General features: G+C 34.1%; 1 protein-coding gene across 3 annotated transcripts in view; it reads left to right on the top strand.

The window, feature by feature from the left end:
- TMEM135 (transmembrane protein 135) overlaps nucleotides 1–19,396 on the top strand; it is a 192,066-nt gene extending 172,670 nt beyond the window's left edge. For all 3 annotated transcript variants that reach the window (XM_084895225.1, XM_084895226.1, XM_084895227.1), the window contains 8 exons: nucleotides 314–460; nucleotides 2,934–3,003; nucleotides 5,982–6,149; nucleotides 8,720–8,783; nucleotides 9,745–9,821; nucleotides 14,967–15,065; nucleotides 15,854–15,921; nucleotides 17,558–19,396. In XM_084895225.1, coding sequence (XP_084751351.1) covers nucleotides 314–460; nucleotides 2,934–3,003; nucleotides 5,982–6,149; nucleotides 8,720–8,783; nucleotides 9,745–9,821; nucleotides 14,967–15,065; nucleotides 15,854–15,921; nucleotides 17,558–17,690 — 826 coding nt within the window. In that variant the 3' untranslated portion in view covers nucleotides 17,691–19,396. The remainder of the gene's footprint in view (nucleotides 1–313; nucleotides 461–2,933; nucleotides 3,004–5,981; nucleotides 6,150–8,719; nucleotides 8,784–9,744; nucleotides 9,822–14,966; nucleotides 15,066–15,853; nucleotides 15,922–17,557) is intronic.
- The last annotated feature ends 1,186 nt before the right edge of the window (nucleotides 19,397–20,582 follow it).

Genomic DNA, 20,582 nt, shown 5'->3' with positions numbered 1-20,582 from the left:
AAAAAGGTGGTGACTTAATTTAAAAGGGTGCTTTATAAAAGTGCTATGTTATATTTTACTTGGTTAATTTAATTTTTAAAAAACCTGCATTGTTAAACAACTGACTATTGACATTTTTTGAGTATTCAGATTTCAAAAGCCAATTTTTAACTTTTAATACATTGATTAGATTTGACATATATTGTGAAAAATATTTCAAATGATAAGGTACTTTCCATATTTTATTTATATATAAACAAAATCAGTTTATTTTCTCATTGATATTTTTTTAAAAAATGGTGAAAAATGTCTCACATTGTGCTTTTTTCTTTAGGTTCATTGTAGGGAAGGAAGAAATTCCCACACATTCTTATTCACCAGAGATAGCATACGCAAAAGTGGAACAAAAGGCAGAGAAACAGGAGGAAAAATCTCGAGGAATGAATATAATTGCTCTAGTCAGGAAGCTTGTGGATTCAATGTGAGTTCTTTATATTGATATTTTAGCACACTTTGTCTTGATTTATATAATCTTATTACTATGCTAAGGTATTTTTGTGTTTGTTTTTCAATTTTGATGATTTTTTTTTTTTTTTACCAGAAATTGTGCAGAATTTTATAAAAGGCACATGGTGGCAAGTGAATGTTATTAATATTTCTGTCACGACTATAGATAACCATATGCCTTTAAAATAGGTTACATGAAATTGAAATACTTTTCTATTGCAAACTAGGCAGAGTTGCAGAAGGCTAGAATAGGGAACTTTAAGAACAATTACCATGGACTAATCAAAATGTGCCAAGTGTGGAAAGGAGAAAGAAAAGTTCTGAGAGAGATTTAAGACGATGCAGGAATAATACGGAGCAAGCCTTAAGTAAAGGCTATTTGGAAGAGTAGAAATTTTTAGGGTTTTAAAGAAAAATAAATTTTTAATTGTATTTTATACAAAGAAGTCTATGTTTCATACAAAGTAAACCTTGATTTGTACTTCAAGTGTAAATATTCAAGAAAGTAAATTTAATAGTTTAAAATTAAGCCAGCTGATTAAAATAATATTGGTAGTGATGTTTTAGAGAATATGACATGAGAAGGCAATATAGAAAGTCAGGGGAGGGGGGGTCAGTTAAGGAAATCTGAGGCTCTTTAAGGAATTGGAAGACCTACATTTGGCTCTCATTTTGCCCCTGCTGGTTGTATCCCAAAGTCTTCATGGGTTAACCAGGGTCAGTAGTCTCTATTAAGGAGTGTTGTGTGCATTAAATGAAATAACATATGACTTGACTCACATACATGAGCACAAAGTAGGTGCTCAAAATGTTTACTGAATTTAAAGACTGTCTCTTCATTTTGGCATACATCACATACAGAAGCTAAGAGAACAAGAATAGTAGATGGCAGGAATAATTTTGGTAGTGATCTTAATAAGATCAAGAATTTGCTTAATAGCAAGTTCAAAATGGTTATGAGTTACCTTAGTGGAGAGAAGGGAGAAGGGATTCCTCTTAGGACATCACTTCATCAGGAATCCCAGGGAAATGCAGAGAATGTGTCCTGTGGGGGGTGATGCCATGGTCAGAACTGATCAGGTCATGGCAGAACTTGTCAAGTAGCCTTAGGGAGCGCACTGATATGAGAGCAGATGTAGGATAATGCAGAAGCAGAGCAGAAAATGCAGGGCCTGGGCAGTCCAGAACTTAGGAAGCCATTTTAATGAAAGCATAAGGAAAGAGTAAATGACAGTATGGTTGGTATCAGAATTTAACTGTACTAGCAGAGAGAGTTTAATAACTTCTGTTGTAGCTCTGGTAGCAATGGCTGAGAAATGTCTTTGAGAGGACACTTAGCTGTATGAAGAGTGATGGTTTCCATAAGGCACTTCTTCTCTGATTCATGCCCCCAGCTTTAATCACTCAGCAACTTCACGTGACCAGTTATGTTCTGTCATCCTAATGATATAAGGGCTGTGGTTCATGCGGACCATTGCTGTCACCCTTGAGTAGAAAAGGCTGTCTGTAGACTCCAGCAACAGAGCAGAATTGGATTTCAGAAAAAGTCTTACTAATCAATTTGCAAATGGAACTACATACATGTGAAGCCAGAATATCGCTCTACAAGTAATTGTTATAAGCAGGAAAGAGTGTGTTCCAGCCATGAAGCCAATTCATTACCCACCATCTGAAAGAGTTATAAAAACTGCTCTTCAAAGAGAAAGGGGGATAGGTAAACCTTCGTTAGATGTCTTACTTATTTTTTTATACCCAGAGTAAATAAATGGTGCAGGAGCCAGCACACAAAAAAATGACAATGAGTGTGTCTTGAACAGTAGTCCTCCTAGCAGAAATGTTTATTAAGTACTCAAGGACTAAGTGCTTTAAGGTTAGATCACAAATAACCTACTTTTGAATTCCCCACAATCTATATCTATATTTATTTTAAAAACTGAATTTTGAATTCCAATACTGTATCATGTTTCTTTTCCAGATGTTTTCTCTCAAATATAATTAAGTATAAATTCCTGTAACTTGAACACATTCTCATTATGATTTTTGCTCAAGTGCTGACTTCATGGATGATTTATGGCCATTATATTCTTTAAGTGATTTAAAGCTTCCAAAAGATCTGGCAGAGTAAAGAGATATATATATGCATATTTTTAATATTTAGTCACAGATATTTACCACTGTGGTTTTTCTGTTCCACATTAAAACGTTTTTACTATAGTCACGTATTTTATACAATGTGTCAAATGGTGAGCAGCAAAGGAAAGGAATCTGTTATCTTGCTTCTGTATGTCCTAAGAAACCAAAAGATGAACACATTTAGAAACAAGTAGGTAATGATTTCTACCTTTTTGGTTAGAGAGGTTTAAGCATATCTATACACACACACACACACACACACACACACACACACACACATTTTAATTATAATTAGTGTTTTGCTTTAATTTCAGATGTAAGCATGGACCAAGGCATAGATGTTGCAAACACTATGAAGATAATTGCATCTCTTATTGTATTAAAGTAAGTATATAAAAGTATCTTTCAATTTCTATATTTCTAAATTAAATATAGAAGTAATTTACTTATTAAAATATAATTTCAAAGTAAATTGAAACGTTGACAATAAATGTCATTCTTTGCATGTGACTTGAAGAATAAGAATTTTGTGAGATATAGTAACAATTTAGCTTAATATTCACTTACCAGATCTTTAGTTAAATAATTTTAAATTTTGCTTATTTAGAAAACAGAGTGAAACAACAACAACAAAGACAAGGCCCCTGGACTGTGTTGTGTGCTGGCAGATCAGCAGTCACCCATGCACACTGCATAGTCTGGTACAGTAGCGTTAGATTTTGGACTTGTAAAGCTGCTACATTTTTTTAGGCATGGAGTAACTGGAGCATGTCCACAGTTGCTCTGCATTAAGCAAGTTAACTGTGCCCACTGGCATAAATTCCTTGATCCCTAATATATTAGTGACTCTCCCTACCCGCCCCCACCCGTGCCTGCCATCTCCCATCACCACTCACTCTGGGAAGGAAGTTATTTTCCTTACAGTTAGTCTGGCACAGATGGCACCACCTGCTGCTGCAAGTTCTCCAGTTTTGGATGGTGCTCTAACAATTCTGATGCCTTAAAAAGTGTATGATCTTTCTCACAACATCTGATCCGCACTCAGCTGCTAATAAGAGCAGAGCTGTGCAGCATCCTCAAAGACAGCCTCCTGATGGTCACTCAGAAGGGAGGGCCCATGTCTCATTAGTGCTTCTGGATGTGCGTGCCTGTGGCCCAGTTGCTGATAGTGGCATCAGCCCAAGCCAATACCTTACCCATGGAGTCCCCAAAGACATGGCCAGGTGTAAGAGCGATAGCATATTCTTTCAGTTGTGCAATGGTTTTTGACACTCTCCTTCCAAATCTGATTTTTTGCTGCACTTTTAAAATGCCAAAAAAAAGAAAACAAAACAAAACAAAATAACACATCATTGCTGGCAGTCTCAGAGTCTGCCACTCTGCCATTCCCAGAGTTATTCTTCCCTCCAACCGGACACTGTTTCAAGGGGAGACCTTAGGAGGAAAACTAAGAGAAGCATCTGATTCAATCAGAAGAACTTGGAAAGGTTTGGGGAGAGGGTGGTAATATTAAAAATTTAATGAGAATTACTAAGCAATGAAAAAAATGTAGTCTTTCTTTCTAATGTGTACCACTACTATAAACTTGGTAATTTATGTGTAAGTTGGAGTATTTTGCCTATGAATATAAAATTTGGGTAAGGAATTTACAACACAAATGTAAAATATTTTGACAGAGCACCTCATTATTCCAAGGACTCAGTTACACACTTGTTAAATCATATCCCTGGGTAAATAATCAAATGAATTACATTCCTCTCAGCTCACTATACTCCATTCTCACTAACTTTTGCCTGCATTCTCATACCTGCCGACCTCATTTTTGGCTTTGTGCTTTCTATCTAAGCTACCGGAAATGTTTTTCTCATGTTAGCTCCTCCTCTTTTGTGTCTACTTAAATGTCACATCCTCGGTAGCCTTCCCTTACCAGTCAATCCTAGTGCCCTACTTCCTAGAACACTTACTGCAATCTGTAATTATTTTTGTTTTATATACTTCCTTATTTTCTCTTCCTCTAACGAGCATGAAAGCCTCACTGAAGGCAAGGACTTTGTATCTTCTTCACTTTTCTCGCAGCATCTAGTGTAATGCTTAGCACATAAGAGGCAGCAGTGAATATCTCCTGAATACATAGAAGGGTGAATGGATGGAGGAATGAATGGCCTCTTGAAAACCAGGTGAAAAGACTGAACATAAGTGCGATCCTTGAATCTTTAGATTAATATTATAAGGTTATCAAAGATAGAAGTGTGAACATTTCGTGTTTCAAACTAATACTAGGCAGTTTCAGTTAAGCAAATGCCTAATAATTTATACTAATTGGTTGGACAATTTAATTTTCATTTTTTTAACCAGGTATTAGTTTCAGGTAAATTAACGAATGTTTCTTCATAGTAATTTTTTTCCCCCCCCCAAGAAAGAAGGCTGTTATCTGGAAGATACAGACCTGACTTCTGGCTCTTAGCAGCCAAGCACTGCTAAGAATGTAGACATTTCCCCATTCCACCAGGGCCAGAGGAGAATGGGAGACCAGTATTAAAATGTATTGTTTGAATCATGTATAAAATCCTACTCTTTTTTGATAACTTTTGTTTTGTGCTAATTGGCATTTTTCAGTCTCTCAATGTTAAGTGACATCTAAACTTCATTTTCCCAAACACTGAAATGAAATTGACCATCACTAGTCCTCTCTCCGTTCCCTTTTGCACTATAGGGAAATAGTAGCAGGTAATACGAAGGAATGTTGGAAGCAAATATGGATTAGTAGCAGATTTGCTTTTACAGGTTGTGTGGAGTATACCTCAAAGCTACCATTCTCTAGAGATGTTTGAGCATAAATATAAACCTAGATATAACTACTTATTTTTCTGGGAAGGTCTTTTAACTTGATCATTTAAATAGTTGATACCAAAGGTCTAGATAAATAATAAAATTATCTTTCTGTCAAAAGAATTGCTGCTCATACTGATGAGTAAGGAGTTGCCAAAAGGATTTGGTTTTGTTAACTTTTTTTTTTTTTTAACTTCAATGCTTTTATTTCTAAAATTTAGACGTGGTTTAGGAATTAAAAATCCTGATTATTCTAAACAAATGTCAATTTTGGTGCATAGACAAGGTTGAACAAGTGCTTGTGAAACTTTTTTCTTTGTAAATCAAAGAAAGTGTATTCACTGCAGGTTTTGCCCTTGTTTTTAAGGTAATTGTTTTAAAATTGAGGTTTTAACATTTAATTTTGAAAATGGCTGTTAAATATACTTGTGTCAGTTTTTTGGAGTTCTGTTTTATTCTGAGACAGTGAAATTCAAATGTAGCAGACTTTAAAACTTGGTGGTAAATCAGAATTTCCTCCCCATTTTCTCCAGGGTTTCATCAGAATGTTTAGCGTGGGATACTTGATCCAGTGCTGCCTCCGAATTCCCTCTGCATTTAGGCATCTGTTTACAAAGCCGTCAAGGCTGCTTTCTCTCTTCTACAATAAAGAAAATTTTCAGCTTGGAGCTTTCCTGGGCTCTTTTGTTAGTATATACAAGGTAAGGCTTTCAGAAGAGAAAAGAAAAATGGGAAATAAATAACATGGCTATTGTTAGTATGTGCCCCATGTCCTTAACTCATCTATCATTTTTTAAAATGCTTCTTTTTGTAGTATTCAAAGATGTATATAATATATTGGAAATTAAAGTTGGGGAAATTTCTTATTTTATAATGTTATTTATATGCTTGGAAGTACATACATACTTGCGTTTATACATAATAATAAATATTTTCAGACTCACATTTTTTTCCCAATAATGGAGACACTGAGAAAATACAAACTTTCTCACATTTCTAACATAAAACAATGACATTAATATGGTTGGTCTATTTGTTTTAAATTATTTTTAATGCCTGGTTTTAATTTAAACATATTTCAGACCCTCCTAGCTGATGACAACACTTAATAGAATCAGTATGATTTTCTGTTGTAACATACATATAGGCAATGACTTATTTTACTTTTCCACTCACTATTCCTACTACATTCTCTTACACCACTTTTTGCATGTTCCTATAAATATATCCATACATATATAAGCACATTCCTAAACACACATTAACGATACAGTACTCTACAATTTTAAATAATGGCCTTTTGTTTAATGAGAATTACTAATATATAAATAATATTTCTGGCACGTTATTAACCAGTTAAAATTTAGATTCTAAATCTAAATTCTAAATAAATGTGATAACTAAGGTCAATCTGTATGCATACATCTGCAACACATGTTAAACGCAAAATTATTTCTGAAAAAAATGGAATTCTGGCATTATTTTGGGTAAGATGGTTATGTACATATTTACTTATAAAAGGTGGATACTCACGTACTTTTTCATTCCTAATTCTAGTGTTTGTATTTATTCTTAACATAAACTTTTAAGTGTTTTCAGGTGGACTATTCAACACTTTTTGCTCATGTAGGTTATTCTCTACTAACTAACATATCTCAGAGTATATATATTTTTATTTCTGTTACTATTTATTTGCTTAGGTAATACAAACTTATGATATTAAACTAAGGAAAATACAAGTAGGTCAGAAAACCTTTTAATAGAAAATATTCCTACAATGTGTTCCAAAGCTGTATGTAATTTAAAAAATATTGTCAGTGCCTTTAGAATCTTCATAAGAATGTAATCAGGAGAAAAACAAACAAGCTTATTTCTCCTGTGTCTTCTTGGTGAAGGGACCCTTTCTCCACTTTGTAATGTTCCTGTTTATCCCTGGTGATAATCCTGTCCTGAAGTCTATTTTGTCAGATAGTAATATAACTACTCCAATTTTCTTTTGATTATATTTGATAGTGTATTGTTTCTAACTTCTTATTTGAAATTTTCTGTTTTCATTTTAAAGGTTGGTTTCTATTAGGCTGCAAATAGTTGGTTCTTTTTTTATCCAATTTGCTAATCTCTATCTTTTAACTGGTGAGTTTAGACTGTTTATACTTAATGTTTTTATTTGTTATGGCTGAGTTTGAATTTATCTTCTTGCCAGTTGTTTTGAATTTGTTCCATATTTTATTTTGTCCTTTCTCTTTTTTTATTTTTTGTTTCCTGGATTTTTAAAAATATATTTTAATTTTTAAAATTTATTTTAATAGCTTTATGTATTCTGTCTGTACTGTACGCTTATTATTTATACTTCTTTTAAAAATGTAGTAATTTCCTTAGCATTTATAACAAATATTTTCAGTATATTATACCACTTCATTATATGTAAGAATCTTACAACACCATAATCCTAATTTTTTCTTTCCATTTTTTTTTTGTGTGCTATACTTTTATCTTTTCATATGTTATAAACCCCACAACACAATGTTACTATTTTTGTTTTGTATAAGGAGTCAGAAAACTTTTTCTGTAAAGGGCCAGATAGTAAATATCTTAAGCTTTGTGGACTATATGGTCTCTGTCATGACTAGTACTCAAATGTCTTGTATGAAAGCAGCCAAAGACAATACATAAACGAATGAGCATGGCAGTATTCCAATAAAATTTTTATCACATTGTAATAACAATTGTGCTTTTTTATAAATTAGAATTTTATATAATTCTTACATGCCACAATATCTTATTTTTTATTTATTTTTATCCATTTAGAAGTAAAAAGACAATCTTAGCTCCCATATAAAAGCGAATGGCAGGGCAGATTTAGCTAGTGAGCCATACATAATCTTCTGACTTCTGCTTTAGACAGTTAATTCAGTTTTACAGCAGTTAAACATTTGCCTTCAATTTACCATTTCAGGAGCTCTTCATTTCTTTTTGCAGATCTAATTTTTTATCTGGTATCAGATTCCTTCTGCATGCAGAACTACCTCGGTAACATTTCAGCTTCTGTCTGTCTGAGAAAGTCTTTTTAACCTTCAAACTGAAAAATATTATTTCTGGGTATAGAATTCTGGCTTGATAGATTTGTAGTTTATCCAGCTTTCTCTCCTTGTTAGAGTGGGATTGATACTTTCCCCAGTATTCTGCATGTAGACCAAAGTAGAACCTACATGCATTTTTTTTTCTTCTAGAAATGAAACAACTGAAGTCATGTATTTTCTTTTTGACACAGGGTACTAGTTGCTTCCTGCGCTGGGTCAGAAACCTGGATGATGAACTGCATGCTATTATAGCTGGTAAAGCAATGATTAAAAAAGAATCATTATTGTATCGATCAGTAATAGGACTGAGTCAGGAATAGTTTCCAAATTTATCTGATCTCTTTGTATCTCCTTTCTCTGTAATACAATCCCTATTGCACTAGTCTAAACATTTTGTATTTGTGAAGTTTAACTATCAAGGCACTCTTGCCATCTGGTGTTTTGAGTTCACAATATATCTGCCCTCTAACAGGCCAGAAATCCTAGGGAATGTGTCACAAAAGAACATGAAATCTTAAAATATTATAGGAGTGATTATGGTACTATTTTAAATGCAATTAGATTTCTTAAAATATTCTGTTTTTACTAATGGTAAGTGACATATTTTAATGATTTTTATTATTTTTTTAGTCATGTAAATAATTTCATAAATACTAAAGAAAGTTTCCTACAAGTTGCATTGTATGTACTGTTTAAGTTGAGTAGACCATTTTTGGGGGGGTATTTATTGGTAGTTTTCCTACTATTAGAATTCCAGGTCTCCTCCCACCTTGGTTTTCCATTTATAGAATGAAGACAATAATATGAAAAGAAGTGTGATGATAGCACTAAAAATAATTTGAGCAGTTAGGAGAACATATGAGTAATTATTTTCATTTACAATTAGAAATGATACAAATAGCCTTTAAAAATTATTTTTGAAAATTATGTTTGGCAAAATCACCACTGTTTTAAAGTTAAATTTGGAATGTGAAGTTTCTTATAAAATATGTATCAAAACTGTGTGTCACTAACTCTGAGATCAATTTCTTAATTTAAAAATACAGGATAATAAGAACTCACCCATTTTAATGTTATTAAATATATAATGCCCCTTATTTTGATGTAACAAGGCAGTGCTAAATATCAATTTTTTCCTACTTAAGCAAATTTAAATTTCCAAATGACTTAATAACAGATACTTTAAGGTCTGATGAGTTTTGCCTTATTTTTTCAGGATTTTTGGCAGGAGTATCAATGATGTTTTATAAAAGCACAACAATTTCCATGTATTTAGCTTCAAAATTGGTGGAGGTAAGCAAACATTTTTATCCATGTATAGTACCAAATTATTCATAGCTGTTAAGTTGCTTTAGCAAAAAATATATATTCTAATTTTTTAAAGTAAATTCTAATCCTATAAAAGTATTTAAACCAAATCAATTGCTCTGTATACTCTTCTTTCTTTGTATTATTTTTAAGTATACACAAATGGAGAAAGAATAGTAATTAACCTTCATGCACCCATTACACAGCTTCAACATTAAAGCATTTGGCCAATCTCATTTCATCTATACCACTCCAACGTCTCAACTACTGATTTATCACTTTTATTTTTAATGTTTTATTTATTTATTTGTCTGTTTATTTATTTGTTTGTTTATTTATTTATTTTGGGGGGGATGAGGGGGAGAAACACAGATGTAAAAGAGACACATTGATCAGCTGCCTCCTGCACATCCCCTACTGGGTATTAGGCCCACAACCCAGACATGTGCCCCACTGTGAATCAAACCAGTGATCTTTTAGTGCATAGGATGATGCTCAGACAACTGAGTCACACTAAATAGGGCAAGTACTGATTTATTTTAAACCAAATCCTAGAGTCACTTTGTCTATGAGCAATTCAGGATAAATACTCCTAAAAGAATAAGGCCAATGGATAAGAACTACTTAAAAATAAATAAATCAATAGTATCACCAAAATATAGCCACAATACCATTATCTTACATTAAGAAAAACCTAATGATTCTTTAATATTATCATACTCGTAGCCTGGTGCATGAAATTTGTGCACAGGGGAGGGGAGGGTTCCCTCTGCCCAGCCTCCACCCTCTCCAATTGGGGACCCCCTGGGGATATCCAACCACTGGTTTAGGCCTGATCCTATTAGCATATTACCCTTTTAGTAGTATGGATAGATTATATAGATAGGGTTGCTTATATAGATGGGGGTGGGGGAAAAGCCTTTTTTATCAGGAGGAGATGCTCTTGGCAGACAAAAATACATAATCCCTATATCTGGACTGATAGCCAGCCATATACACTATACTGCCAAACTGGTCATTAAAAAATTGAACTGCTTTCTTACACCTTACTCCAAACAGCTTTTGCCATTAAAACCCCACCTTAGGTTCTGCCTTCACAGTTCACCCAGAGTAGGTTCTGATTGGTTGGTTTCTATGCCATTCAGCATCAAAATCTCTACCTCCTAGACAACCATTGGCTCCTCACACTTCACCCAGATTTGGTTCTGGTTGGTCAGTTTCTATGCCAGTCATTGTCTGCAGGCCTATCCATGAACCTGATCAAAGAGGTGGGGCTGATCAGCCTCCCCAATGGAGGCCCAAGAGAAAGGGAGGCATGGCTGCTGGCCAGGCCTGGAACAAAAGAGACAAAAGCTGATTTACAGCTGCCATGGAAGCTATGGATCAGACCCTGCTTCTCTCTCCAGGTCTCTCTTTGGGCCTGATCTGCAGCCCCATTGGTAGTCAGTGCTGGGTCAGGGTGCCCTCAGCAGCAGCAGTCAGTGCTGGGCTGCCACTGACTTCTGGTTGGTCGAGCCTTCGATTGTTTTGGATGTTAAGGACCCTGGGTTTTTATATATTAGGATATCCCATTAGAAATTACATTTTCATTGATTGTCTCACAAAAGTTGTTTTTCAATACCTTTGTTTTAATCAGGATCCAAAAGTCTTTTTAGTTTATTATAGTTACCCACCCCTTCTTTTTAACCCTTGCCATTTATTTGTTGAAGATGTAGGCAGTTAGTCCTATGGAATTTTACTGACAGCATTCTCGCTGGTTGTGTTAACATGCTTCTTTAACTCTGTATTTCCTGTAAACTATTTTATCTAGAGGCTTAAGCAAATTAAGTTTCAAATTTTTTTTTGAGGGCGAGAGTGGTGTGTTGCAGGCATACTCCATAGTGACTGTGCGAATTCCTATTGCCTTACGTTAGGAAGCACAAAAATGTCTGCTGTTTTTCCCTGTTGTGCTAAGGTTGATCAGTGGACTCAGTGTTGATAGAGCCAGCATAAGGTTCCCCATTAGACTGTACTTAGTTATTGTATCAGTCATTAATGATAATGACCAAGAATTATTTAAGTGAGGGTTGCAAAATGGTCATAATTGTGTGACCATTATGTGTGTGTTTTCTGTATTTAATAGTGGGAATTTTTCTGAAAAAGAACTTTCCCTTTTTAACTGTTTGGTTACTCTGAAATAGTTTGTTCACAAAGCCATAATAAAATGCCTGATTACTTCTCTTTATTTACCAGTGTTCAGAATAAGTTATTCCCTAGCATCCTGCAATGTTGACCCATGAGTTTTTATTTTCAAATGTTATATGAAGTCATGGATTTTAACATATTTGATTTGTTTCAACTCATTGTAATCATTGGTCTCAGATGACCCTTATTTGGCTCTGAGAACCTCTTAAAGTTGACTTCTGTCTCTTTTTGGCATAATACCAGTATCTGTGATAGCTTTCATGCTTTGTGGTAAAACTAGATATTCCGGGCTCATCTGGGACATTTCCTGATTGATAGAATCAATCAGTCTTTTCTCCAATAGCCTTAGTTTCTTTTGGTCAGAAATGTCATTCAGAGACTTTTGTGGGGTGCCAGAGGCTTTTTGCTCCCAGCCTAGCCATTGTTTCTTGGCCTTTCCAGTAAACAGAGCTAGAGAATCCTTCCTCTGTCTCCTACCTCCCATCATTCTTTTTAGAAAAGGAGAAAGTAACTAAGAGCATATTGACATTTCCAGTCAAAATTAAGATTATATATTTTATTTAACTTGTTTGATTTTTAAAATTTTTATTTCACTGAAACTTTTTATCCTTATGACATTTAGAGAACTTCACATTTGCTGAGAGAGAGAGAGAGAGAGAGAGAGAGAGAGAGAGAGAGAGAGGGAGAGAAATGCTTTCTCAGTGCAGTCCATGCAAATGGAAGTCATTGGAGTGTTTAAAGCATGGAAATAACATGATTTAATTCACATTTTTAAGGAGAACATTCTGTTTGTTACATAGAAAGTGGATTACAGACAAATCTGGAGCTGGGAAAATAAGACAGGAGATGCTGGTTTGTGTCAGGATAGTAGCAGAAGAAATTGAGAGAAGTACACATATTTAGCACGTTTAGGAAGTAGAGTTGACAAGTCTTGTTATTGGAGAGGAAAAGGGGAATGAGAGAGGAAAAATAACCCCTAGCTAGCAAAATACATTCTTTGACCCTGGGGGAATCCATTATTGACACCTAGTTTGTAAAAAGTATGTTTGACAGCCATTAACCTAAGTGGCAAGAGGTTTTTTAAGCCAAGCAATGGTATTGTTCTTTGTTCTCATTTCAGCAGCCATATTTGATCTTGGCCAAAGAAGCTGGTATATACAGCGTGCCTCCGAGAGCTCCTTCAAATATAGGGAATTAGCAATTTAAACTTATCAGGTCCTTTGTTGAATTTACTTACTATGGTATAATAGGCAATTGTTTCCCTCTGATTGGAGTTAATTTTATATTAAATTGCTGTAATGCTATATAATGAATATTAAATAAAAATCAGTTGTATAAGCAACTTTATTTATTCATTTAATACCTATCATATTCCAATTGCTATGCTATGTGCTGTTAGACATATAGAAATGTAGGATATAGTTCCCTTCCTTCAACTTAGAATCTAGTTCAATAGATGTGTTTTATCATAAGAAATTAGGAACACAATTATTCCATATATCAAAAGATAGCTGTTTCATATAACATTTCTATGATTCCATTTTACCACATCTGAATTTCATTTTCATCACTGTGAATATACTTTGTAAATGTATTGTCATATTACTTTCAAAATAATGGTCAATGTTTATTTTGTTTTTTAAGTAGATCTATTTATTTAGGATTTTAAGTGGATTATAATTATTTGCACATAACGCATATGGAAGTTAATTATATATTAAAATGCTGTATATTTATGAAAATTAAAATGAATACTAATTAAAAGTCAGCTATACAGATCAGTTTTTCATGGAAAAAATTACCTTATGTTATTTATTTTATGAGCTACTCATATCTTCTTGAACATCCCTCTACCCTTTTATAACATCATTCTCTTTTAAACTAGTTTTACTTTATTATTCCCATGTTCTAGAAAACCAGTTTCCATGAATTATTCTATGTTCTTTCCATATAAGTTAACAGGCTGTTCCCCATATATATTATGTACTTGCACCTGCTTGTTAGCCCTGCTTTTTTTTCTCTTATCTAGCTGTTGATTCTATGCCTCTTATTAAAACTGGGGCCATAGACTAGCACTAGTCCATGGACTGTTTCCAGTGATGACAGGATAAGTAGAGACGTTTGAGAGTCAGCAATTGGACCCTTTTGTAGCGACTTGACAGAGTAATTGTCTTTTGAATATAATAGTGAAAATTCAGTTTTGGGTGTTTTAAATTTGTCTTTCTAGTAATTTGTTTTTGTTATATTATAAAAGTATCAAGTTATAACAACTGGACATATTTTAAAGCTTTTGGTTTGTTTGTTTTTATGCAGATAGTTTGAGAAGCACTACTCAAATGTAGTCATTTCTGAAATTCTCTGTGGTCCTAGACAGACTAGTTGCTTTCTCCTCTGGGGAGCCAAAATATATTTATTTATTATTAATTTATATATACAGATAAACATCTAATGAGGCTATATGATATCTATATATACCTTGTAGCTAACTTACAGCCTCAGTAGAATGCATTAATAATTTCTGTTGTGCACTAACCATTTTTTTTTTCAGACTAGCTCCTAGCATAGTATCCAGCATATAGTTAAATGAACACCATTAACTATTCAATGTATGAATGAATAGATATAACAGGGAGTGGAGGACCTGAGCATTTTGCAAAAGCATTGAAGAGTAAATGATATAAAAGAGGCAGAAGTAAAGTTCCATTGAATTTTACAGAAAAGTATTATTATTGATACCTGGGGTCTGGGGTAAGAAAATGAGGGCGTGGGGGAAGGCTAGCACTTAATGCTGTTGTAGAAGATGATTTGAGCCTCGAAAGAATTGTTAGGATTTTGAAAAGTTAGAAAAAGACTTAGAATGGGAGCATATTGCTCAACTATCGATACATTGTTAATGCTATTTAAAGTTGTTTTCTTTACAAGTCTTGCATTATGCTTGTTTTGCAGACAATGTATTTCAAAGGCATTGAAGCAGGCAAAGTTCCCTATTTCCCCCACGCAGATACTATCATCTATTCCATCTCTACAGCAATTTGCTTCCAGGCAGTAAGTATGGCTTTTTGAAATGAGAAATAGAATTATTTCTCTTTTTAATGTGCATTGAACCAATGGGGGAAAAATAAAGGCCTAGGAACATTTTTGTTTATTATATTTTATGCTTTTTGTGTGTGTGTTTTTAGCAAGATAGCATTCAAGTTTCAAATCATTAAACATATTAACTTAATGGGCCAGTTCCTGTTTTAGGAGCACAACAATTTTAGGTTTAAATAGAGTGCAACTTTTATAGGTAAATTATTACTTTAGTACCTTGGCTAAAATGGCCCAATTTAATTATACTTATTTTAGAAAAAAGATACTAGAGTCATAAGTAAGAATAATTGCATTTCTACAATATTATTTAGGCATTGAGGATAAGGGTAAAAATTTTGCTTAATAGAGGCATTATTCAATCTCTTTAAATCCTGTAATCATCATTATTGATGTTAATGGTATTAGGGCTGTTGGAAAATTTTGCACTTTGGAGAAGTATTGCTGCCAACGCAATAAACTTATAACTAGTGAAGTGCCAGCTACCTAATGGGTATTCAGTAAATGCTTCCTGATAATACTGACTTAATTAACTCAATGATTATTTCCCAAGCAATATTCACAAAGATTCTTGATAATTATCAACTTAAACATAAATACATGTTTTTTATTATGGTCATCACTGTCATTTTTAAAACACAATGAGCAATAAAAATAGCGGTAAGCTACTCTATTGCATAAGACTGCTAATAATCTTTGCCATTTACTAAAGGAACTCTAATAAAGACCGAATACTCTCATCTTAGGCCGTCATGGAAGTTCAGAATCTGCGACCATCTTACTGGAAGTTCCTTTTAAGGCTCACCAAGGGCAGGTAAATGACTGAAATGTTTTAACTGGTCATAGAAACAAAGTAAGATTTTTTTTTTTTTCATAAGAAAGATTTTGAATCTTTTGGTCTCCTTGCAGGGATATTCTTTTATTCGTAAAGTAGGCTATCCATATATAAATAAAATATGACCAGCTTAATAAGAATAACAAGGAGTATTCTTTTGATAAATGTTATTTTGATTACTTTCCCCCTATATTATTTTAGATATTTTAAGTGTTGTAGATTAATATCATGCTGATTTGCAAATTAGTTGCTACCTAACATACTTAAGTCTCACTTTTAAAATGTCTGATCTCTTCTTTTTGATTATAAATATTAAACAGCTTCATATGAAATCATGCCTAAACAATGAACTGATTTCTATTTTGGAAAGACAATTGTGTTCTTTTCCCTAATATTGTAACCATACTGTCCTTTATCTTTATTATCTTATTCTTTATTGTTTTTGTGAGCATTTCCTTATCTTAATCTAATTCTTTGGGAGGCGGCTTGACCTCCTAGAAAGACCATGGGCGTTGGAGTCGGATAGGCCTACTTTTGTCAGCTCTGAGACCTTTAGCTGTGTCGCTAGTGGGGAAGTTGTTTACCCTCATGAGCCTCAGTTTTTTTCCTTCTACCATGAAACAATAATACAAACTTTGTAAGGCTGAAGGAAAATCGAAATGTTGATAATAGCACTTAGCCCTTAATAGATACTCAGTAAATTGTTGCTGCTAATAATATTACCACTATTAGTAGTAATAATAGCAAACAATTATAGAGTGCTTATTATGTCCCAGATATGGTTTTCAGATACACACGTATGTACACATACAGCTTCCATATCCATACATGTGTTTCATCCTTAAAATAACTATGACATAGGTACTAAAAACACCCCAATTTTACATATCTGAGATGCACAGAGATGTTAATAGCTTTCCAGAGTAATACAGCTAGTAAACGACGGACCTGTGATACGAGCCCTGCAGCCTGGCTAAAGCCTTCCTGTTAATGATGCTGGCGAATGACTTGAGGAGAATTTCACTGCTGTCTCCTCCAGAGGAAGTGCTGTGGACAGGCCCAGAGACACAGTCCTTCCTGCACAGCAGCTACATCTGTGTCTTCTAAAAACTTTGTCTCTCTTAGGTTAGGTGACAGATAAAATGAGGGTGGGCTTTAACTCTGCTGAGCCTATTAGAATTTTGAAAACCTGTGTGCTGTTTATCTTTTAATTATTAAATATTTGCTCATTTGGATGTGTTTTCTGCTGGTTGTGAGGCATTAAAATCACTTATGAGAGAAATTACATTTAATATCTTTGCCTGGGTAAAGGTTAACCCATTCGTTGTTTATTTTAGATACTTGTGATTTCATCCATCAGAAAAATGGTCATGAATGTATTTTTCTGTTTGACGTTATCTATTAGAAAGGGTTTGAAAGAATGATGATAATCTCTGGGGTTTCCGGCCTGGGGATTAGTATCTCCTTAAAGAAAATACGGACAGTGCACCTTGAGGAAGTGCGTCTTTTGTCATGCCAGACTTTTCTCTTTTTTCACCTCATAAGTCAGGTAGAGTGAATCATCTCATTTTATAAACTCATTAAATACTTCTTTACTGTGTCCTCTGTTTTACAGATTTGCTGTCATGAACCGAAAAGTCCTTGATGTTTTTGGTACTGGTGCATCTAAACACTTTCAGGATTTTATCCCTAGGTTGGACCCAAGATACACGACTGTAACACCAGAGTTGCCCATCGAGTTTTCTTGAAGATGGCTGTAATTTATTAATGTGTCTTAACGTTCCATTATTTTATCCTGGAGAGTTAATTATGTTGAACAAAAAGAAGGGGGCCCGAGCTTGAATTTCAGTGTTATTTCAATGACAGATGCTCTTTTTTTGTTTGTTTTTCTTACCAATCAGAAATACAGAAGCTTTTTAGGAAGGTGTTGCTTAATAATTAAGCTCCCTTTGTAGCCAGAATCTGATTCTAGATCACTGTAGTGGTTGACATTATGATATATTATTGATTAAATTATGTCAACAAGCAATATTAAATAATCTATGTAAAAAAATAAGATATACTTAAAATTACTTTAAACGATGATTTTAGTTCATTCCAGTAAAATTCTTGGTTAAAGCTGAGAATATTTCTACATTTTGTGATACAAGGCTCATGGGTACATGGATTTGGTCTTATGTCTTTGGAATTGGTAACTCGAGTAGAGAAACGTGATGGGTATGAAGTGACTCTTCACAGACAATGCTGCTTTAGTGTAGACCGATTTAAGTGGCCATTCTTACTTCAGGGATTCAGAGGCGGCTCTCTTACTGTCTGGATAAATGCCGTGGCATCCACACTCTTCTTCCACGGGCTCCCTCATCTCTCTCCATGGTCAGCCGGGCTGTTCTGCAGCCCAGGGGACCTATGTGCTGATGGCAGGTTAGGTACAAGTGGAAATTGACACAACTGATAAAATTGAAATGTATGGTTTAATCTTTTGCAGAAGCATTACACTTGAATATTTAAAAGCAAATGAAGTTACTTTGAAACCTCCTGTAGGTTTGCTATGTTTGCTTTCATTAATAAGGACTGCATTTTTCATAGCTAACTCTGTATGCCATTGTCGACTTAGAAGGGATCAACATTCTATGAAACAAAAATAGTTTGGGCAGGTTTGGCAGTTTTGTTTCCTCTCAGCTCTTTCACCGACACAGTGGATGTTTTACAACTAAAAAGTGTAAAAATCCAGTGGTTGTTCAAGAATTCACTGTGTCACTAATGGCATTCAGGTTCTCTAGCCTCTTCAAAAAACCATTGTCACCGTTTTTACTCCTATTAGAATAAGGAAGTGACAGAATCCATCACTGCTGATTATGAGTTAGTTCAAGACAGATGTGATTGAAAAACCATGACTCTTAGGGTTTTTCAGGGAAAAGTTATACTTTTCTAAGTTAATCAGAGGCTTAAGTGGTTGTGATGTCTACAGTTAATATGGGGGTGATGGTATATTTTTAAATATAATTTTGTTGCCAAAAAGTTTTAAGCCATTGTAAGTTAATTATGCAGTGGAACTTGTGTTGCAACAAGAATTATAACCCAGACTTTAAAAATGCTTAATCCTCCATATTCAATTTCATCAAGCCTTGTACACTTCTGTTTACATGTAACCCTACCCTTGGTTGTTATGGAAAATTGAAACCCAACAACAAGACAGACTCTGATGCCATGGTAACAGAGAGCGACTCTTTAATTTGGGCAACGTTTTGCATTGTGGTTAACTTTTCAGAATTGACTTGTCTCTTAGGCAGTACTGTTTAAAAGATCATTTTGGTTTTAGACTTCAAAATTGATTAATAAATTAAGTTCTAAGTTTTTATTCACTGGAATCAAAATGGTGATTAGTACTGGATTTACTTGTAAAATGGAGCATAACAGCAGAGAAAAAGCTCTGCTGCTGGTACCTCATTTTCTCCATTTAGAAACTGTTTATAACATCTTCCTGCAGGTTCAAAGAAAAGGCATTTTCATCCATAAGTTGTTTTTATTGACATTAAAAGGCTATGATATTGGAAGACAAATTTTACTGAAATATGATGGGGTTGGTGAAATTTTATTGGTTTAAAAGGTGCATTTCTATGATTTACTTTTTCTTTTTTACACATGACAGTCATCTTTTATTTTATATAAAATGTGAAAAGAAATAGCCATGGTGAAGCAGAATACAATAGTGAATGTACAGCTTGAAGGATTACTTAACTGATTTGCACTGGTGAATAGAGAAGGCGGGTTTGACTTGCTTGGGACCGACTGCAAAGTGGAGTTGCTTGAGCAAACACAGAGTATTTTTGCGTTCCTGATGACAATCAAAATGAATCTCTCTCTACCTCTAACTAATCAGGTATTGACTGACAACTTGGCATCTTAAATAAAGTCAAATATATGTCTCCATTCCAACATATGTTTTTAGTCCATTTATACGCTGAAGAAATTTTGCGTATGGTAACTTCCCACCAGAACTGATTGTATTAAACATTAATATGCCCCCTTACATTTCTTACATCTTTATGTCAATTGAAAAACAGGGCGTTGGAGTAATTGGAGTATTTGGTTGTTTCGTTGCCATTTCTTATATTAATAAAATCCTAGTGTTAGTACCAGCCAGGTACCAACTGAACTTATAACAGATTGTCTCAAATCTGTAGGATTCCTACCAGTTTTTCATCAGAGAGGTTGAAGTCCATTTTATTACTAATTTCTTCAATAAAACCTTTGGTTCAGTTATGTTTTTTATAAATTCCAAGTTTACTTTTATAATTTTTTTTTCTTGATGTCTAAATATTGTCACTCAGCTGGTACCAGGTTTATCTTTTGCCTTCATTTGTTGTTTAGTCGGTTGTTATTAATTTAAAATTTTATTCTTTGGTCTCAGATTTTACAATTTACTTTCTTCTAGAATGAACATGTCTTTTGTGATGAAACCCACACTGGTTCATTGTCACCAAGTGTTTTCTTGTTGGGCTTGAGTATCATCTCCTTATGGATTGTGTCTAGGCTAACATCTGATTTAGTTGTGAATTGCTTCTGCGTGTATTTTACCACATCTCTGAGTTTCTGAGCCCTCTGCCAACGCACAGTCAATGAGAATCAGTTTCCCTGGC

This window comes from Pipistrellus hanaki, assembly GCF_964339955.1.
Source record: "Pipistrellus hanaki genome assembly, chromosome: 9".
Classification (NCBI taxonomy): domain Eukaryota; kingdom Metazoa; phylum Chordata; class Mammalia; order Chiroptera; family Vespertilionidae; genus Pipistrellus; species Pipistrellus hanaki.
Note: the sequence above shows the minus strand (reverse complement) of the source record. Positions and strands in the feature narration are given on the sequence as shown.